The sequence below is a fragment of the Alosa alosa genome, chromosome 11 (assembly GCF_017589495.1).
Source record: "Alosa alosa isolate M-15738 ecotype Scorff River chromosome 11, AALO_Geno_1.1, whole genome shotgun sequence".
In the NCBI taxonomy this organism is placed as follows: Eukaryota; Metazoa; Chordata; class Actinopteri; order Clupeiformes; family Clupeidae; genus Alosa; species Alosa alosa.
Genome location: NC_063199.1, coordinates 11,987,680 through 11,993,839, shown reverse-complemented (window position 1 = coordinate 11,993,839; position 6,160 = coordinate 11,987,680). Strand labels below are relative to the sequence as shown.

At 39.2% G+C, this 6,160-nt stretch overlaps 1 protein-coding gene across 1 annotated transcript; it reads left to right on the top strand.

Annotated features, from left to right (window-relative positions):
• Positions 1–4,325: 4,325 nt before the first annotated feature.
• On the top strand, positions 4,326–6,160 carry pthlhb (parathyroid hormone-like hormone b). Its single transcript, XM_048257203.1, has 2 exons — positions 4,326–4,414; positions 5,779–6,160. The coding sequence occupies exons 1-2, from the start codon at positions 4,326–4,328 to the stop codon at positions 6,158–6,160; spliced, it is 471 nt and encodes a 156-aa protein (XP_048113160.1).

Sequence of the window (6,160 nt, the reverse complement as noted above, 5' to 3'; positions counted from 1 at the left end):
ACCGGCAGCCACCACCCGTTGGGCCCTGGGCAGGACCTGGGGCTCATCTTTGTTGAAAATGGCCCGGCAGCCCACTACCACCCGCTGGACTGGCTCTATATTTAGCAACAAATTAAAAACCCTCTTCATTCTTAAAAAGTTGTTTTAGTTTCCTTTGAAAAAGAGGTTCAGAGGAGGACGATTGCTGAATATTGAGCACTCAGAGCATGGAGCATTGGACACACTTTTGTCACAATGTTTTCTTTTCTAATTTCGATAGACGAGGGCCTCCATTAAGGATCCTGTTACTAAATACAGGGAGCACGTCTTGTTCTCATTAAATGACACACTAGGATAATGGAGATCCACTCCAGGGATATCAGTGTGCTTTCAATAATTGCACAAATGTCCATCTAATGTCAAATTACCTAAAATAAACATACAAACTTGAAAATGGACCAACTTTATTTAGACCAGTGTTTCTCAAAGTGTGGTCCAGGGACCACCGGTGGTCCGCAAGCTATCCCAAGTGGTCCGCGGGCAGACGTGGTATAATATAGATGAGTTGTTTGCAATATTGAACCAACTTGTATGTAAATCCAAACAGTTCTGCAACACTGTGTAAGCTACGCCAGTTTAAATCATATGAGTCCTCTGACACAATAAGCAAGGTGCCAAGACAATAAGCAAGGTTGTTCAGTGAGTATGTCTATTGTGTAATATACTGTTGAAGTAGGTCTACTGTTTTTTAGCTAGGTGGTCCGTGAGGTTTCTATTTATTGGTTAAGTGGTCCTTGGTCTGAAAAAGTTTGAGAAACACTGATTTAGACCAAGACCTACAATTAACATCTTGGGAAAAAATTTAAATGAAAGTTGTGATAAGCCTACTCTGTCAACAAACAGTACGGTTGGTTCCATCCAGCTGAACATGTATCAAGCAGTTATTTTCAAAATGAGGAAGAATTACAGGAAGGAAATGTCTGTAACCAAACAAAGTGAAAATGCATGATGCAATAAATGTTACAGTCACAACCAAGACTCTTTCCTTTTGTGATTTACCTAATGTTCTTCATTCTACCGAGTCATTAACAATGGCAGCCAATCAACAAATTGCCTCACAACCATGGAGGGGAGGGCTGTAATTGTATTGCCTGTTGAGCTCAAAAATCAACAATCTTTTCCCAGGATCGCAGCCTTTAAACAACCTTGTTGTGTCTGGAAGATGGCTCTTATTTTGCACCTTGTGTATGCTGAATCCCACACAGGAAAAGAAGCAAAAAGGTTGAAGGAAGGATAGAGGTTAAAAGTGTGGATAAAAATAATATTTAGGGTTGCTGACTATAAATTTTCATGCATTTAAAATATGCCGAAATATAAAACAAAGTAGTGGTTGTCAGGCTAAAGGGTCCTGCTGTTTAAAGGGTGTCAAATTTTTGTACTTCAGCTGGATACATGGGTGTTAGGATCCAGATGGCATGGATAAAGCCAAAACCAGGAGTCTTTGGCACTAGTTTCCTGGTATGATGAGCCATTCTGCAAAGCTGGACAGGAACGATTGGCTTAAGTTTTGCGAGCAAGCCTAGATCACTGTAAACATTCATATACTGTGTAATAACCTGGATATGATATTGTGACTATCAAAACATTGGCATCAGTCACTTGTGGAATGCTGCCTTAAACTCCAGGTTAAACCACTGAAAACTCCTGACAATGATTATGAGGGAAAATGGTAGAAAAAGGGCTGCCATGAAATCCTATTCACACTGGCCTCTTGTCCCAGAATAAGCATGGTGTTGATTGTCTTAAGTTGATGAGCCAAGTTTTGCACCATAATTGTTTTTAATCAATAATGTAATCCTCAAAGCACTTCTCTTTATTTGACGGTGTATGGCATTTTTAATTTAAAACTATTAAATGTTTCAGAAATGTATTTTTCATTATTCATGTTACTGAATTCCATGGCAGTTGTGCCACCTGATATTTGGAATTTCAAAATATATAGGCATCTATTTATCTGCTTGGACACATTAACTTCTACATGTTTTATATCAATTCTATACAAAACAAATTCACAAACAAAAATAGCTCTAAAACAGTTATCATGATTGCAGCCTAACCTGAAAAAAGGAGTGTACGGGAGTACAAGGAATCAAACAAAATTCTGCTAGAACGTATGGAACTGTCAAACATCACCAACTATCAATGAGTGCAAGTCTAAAGTGTGTCATACATGACTAAAATACATTATTCTTAAGTGTTTTCAGTTACATTTATCAGAAAACAGAATATGTCTCCACAGGATGGTCAAGGTCACACACTTATTACTGGTGTACCTCAAGGATCAGTTCTAGGAACCCTCTTGTCACTCTTGGTGATGTTATCAGAAACCAAATGCAGTAATTTCCTTGTTATGTAGATACTCAATTGTCTGAAGACTAAATCAGACCAATCTATCACAACTTCAGCATCATCCAGTTTAAGGAAACAAGTGGTTCAGTTTAAAAAGGAGCCGACTTGTTCAGTTTGTTGTACTACTTTCTTTGGCCCTGACAATGATAACGGTGGGTAGTTAGCTTGTTTACAGCTAATTCCACTGTTGCGAAGCCTGCTTCCTAATTCAACCGTCATTTACTATGGTTGTTAGCTACTATTCAAAAGAGCATTGATATGGAATGTGATTAAACTTTTTTACCAGATCTACTTCATAGGTGTCCCGATATACAGAATTAATAGCCACCCAACCAGTACATCATAAAAGTTTATTTCTTGTCTCCGAGTGATAATAAGGCCTATCAAATGGGACCAAATATGAGTCAGCAGCACCCTAATAGCTGAGCTCCCATGGTGTACTTTTCCTAGATTCTTACTGTATTGCATTTAATATCTTTTTTCAAAAAAGTGAAATGATAAAATTATGTTATGTTGATGTCGTGTTACCATAAGATTCTCTGACCACCCATGGATTAAGCATGTTTGTGCCTTACAACCTGCATTTTCCAAGTACTAAGTTTTAAAGAGACCACCTTGACCATCATGTGGCAATCTGGTTAAGTAAAAAAAAAAGGCGAATACCACTCGATTTGTTTAAGTTTGCTGAGGTTATGGATGTGTACTCTGGGGAGAGTGGTGAGCCATGAGCTGTTTGCTTTTGAGGTATGGTGGGTGTGGTGGTGAGATAGAAGAGATCCCAGTGACCGTTTACACCTGTGGAACAGGCTGATGGGCCTTTACTCTTGACACACCGGGTGAAAGGTATGTATCAGAAAACAGCCACATGCAAAAACAGTATGTAAAACACATTTGGCTGTTTTTAAAGATCCACTAGGAATCTCAAGATTGAGCCTTCTAGTTCTGTCTCCAAGATAGGTAGAGCACATCAGTGCACCACAGCAAAGCCTACCATTCATGTCAAGAGCAGTCAGGTGACAGTAGAGCCTTGTGCCTATCTTGTATTGTCAAAGAAGTGAAAATAAATTCCAGAATCTGGATCCATCAGTTGATGTAACTTTTTTTACCTTGTCTGAAAATGTTAAGCAGGTACACACACACACAGATGTTGAGCACAGAACCACAAATAGCAGGTTTACGTTATTTCATTGTGTGTTCTTGTCTGTCATAATCAATTACCATCTGTTTCCACTTGATTTATTTCATGTGAGACTGCTGTTCATTGGCTTTCTTTATAGCAATGTTCAGTATCTTCATTGCATGACTCAGATCATCTTTTGGTCTCTTGATTGTAAAAACACACACACACACACACACACACACACAGAGACACCCACCCAGCCCTCTCTGTTTCTCTCTTTCTCTCGCTCATTCACACCCTCACCACACACAGGTTGGGCAGCGTGCTGCTACACTCTCACCTCTGTAGTTCATAGCAGCTTCAGCCAGCCAAGTGAGACCTTTACTCAGCGGTACGGGGTACAGCAGCAGACGCAAAGTGGATGCACCTCAGCCTCAGCTAAATATTACTGAATACCTTCATTTCAGCCGGTACTGTCTTACTGTACTGCATGAGGATGAACCTTTCTTGGATATGTCTGGGATTTTTTTTCCAAGCTGAGGAATGTTCTTTAATAGAACTTTAATGTTAGGAAACATTGATACTTTATTTCAGTAAAATCTTCAAAATAGAATCTTCAAAATACCAACAGATTTGAAAATCAGCCAAATATATTCTCTAATCATTCATTACTGATTTTTGGAGAACACTTTTTGGGATTGTCATGTGCAGTAAGTCTTTTCAGATTCTTGAGTTCAGCTGTTAGTAATACAGATGTTTTTACATATAATTGATATCTGTCTTTCCAAAATACTATTTGAATGTTACAGGATGTAGGATGTTGAGCCAGTGGAGTTTTGCTGTATTTCTTCTGTGCTTTCCTCTACATCTTCATGGGGGGGCAATCACTGGACTTAGCGACAGAGTGTAAGTGTATGTCTGTAAACAGGTGTTCTGGAATCCATTTCATTATCTTGTGTATTACTGAAGGAGAATCCATGCATAACGTGTAAAAATTTCAACACAATAATTATTTAGATTATATGCCAGCACAAAACCTAATAAGGATGAGAAAGTAATTGAAATATCAATTCCTCCAAAAATTCAATAGTTGTCATTTTGAGGTGCATGTTTAAGCGGAAATGTCCTTGTATTCAGGATATCCTTACTCTCACATGTACTCTCTGTTGATAAATCAATGCAACTCTACACTAATATTGCTCAAAGCAGTGGTTCCCAAGTGTGGTCCATGCCCCTTGGGAGGGAGGGGTGGTGTGGAAGGGTTGAAAGTGCAAAAACAGAATGAGAACTACAGGTCCAATTTTGTATGGCTGTTTTCTTACAGCATAGTAGCCTATAACTAATCTTTCAGATCATGAGTTTATACTGAACTACTTTTGACTTCTGTTGCATGACTTACCATTCCGCCTAAACTAATCTAATTACTAACAGACTAATACAGAGGCCATATACCATACCTAACATGGGCATAATCTGGATTGATCGCCCAGTGAGAAATTAAACATCTTTACATCAAAAATTTAAAATGTTTAACATAAAAAAAATATTTACCTGATAAAATATCTAAAGTTTAAAGACACTATGCAACAATTTGCTACTTTTTGAGGTAGGTTTCTATAAACAAACAATTTGATTACCCCCATTTTGCACAAATAGGCTGACACCAGGTTTCTACTTAAACTAACTGACAATTCCTTGTATCCTTGTATCATCTTCAAATTCATTTGGATATGGTGATGAACATAAGGTACTGTAGGCATCTAGTCAAAGTACTATGTAGTTTTGTGCTTTGGTTCAAGACATCCCCCAAAAAGCGCAGACTAGACTAGGCCTATAATTCCTGTGTCAGTTTATGCTGCCATCTACTGATCACACATGATAGTGCAAGCACCTATCATTGTGTTGCTGATCAAAAGGGTGGTGAGATACTCTGGAGTGTCGTCCAGGTCACAGTTGACATTACTGTTTGTCTTCTAAGATTATAATCACACAATTAAGTGCAAAATAGTACAGTGTAACAGGCATCATGAGTAAAACTTTGAACAATAACTCTGTACAAATACATACTGGAGTTAGGGTTAGAATTGTGGGCAGAGAGAGAATTAAGGTGCATCTAAATGTTAATGTTTCATTACACTTTGGAAATGAGTGTCTCACTGTGCGTGATGGGTATTATTACAATGAAACAAAGGCACTGTGATATAAAATGTACAAAAGGCACCGTAATATAAAGTTTACTAGTGAAACTAACACTCATTTGATTTTGACAGAAAGAGGTCAGTGACCGATGTCCAGTTGATGCATGACAAAAGTCGAGCACTGCAGGACTTTAAGCGCAGCCTGTTGGTGCAGGATCTCCTGCAGCAGGTCCACACCGCTGTGTTCCAGGACATGAGATCAGGACTACCCGGCCGCCATGGGACCAGCAGGACAAGCCAACGCCCCAAATCAGCAAGCGTGTCAAAGACTCATCCACTAGCGTTTCATATGAAGGGCATTGGAGCCCACTTCAGCCTACCGCAGGAGACTGAGAAAGCTGTCCGGTTCAGAGGCCAGTCACTGAAGGTGGCAGGCCAGAGGAGGACGTGGTTTGGTAAATGGATTCCGAAAGGAAAGAAGAGGCATACCACACATTCTGTAGAGATACAGTGA

What these genes read in the sequence shown, in the direction of transcription:
- pthlhb (XM_048257203.1), top strand. Translation starts at nt 4,326, where the DNA reads ATGTTGAGCCAGTGGAGTTTTGCTGTATTTCTTCTGTGCTTTCCTCTA. An exon ending in ACTGGACTTAGCGACAGAGT is followed by an intron (nt 4,415 to 5,778) that starts GTAAGTGTATGT and finishes TGATTTTGACAG; the next exon opens with AAAGAGGTCAGTGACCGATG.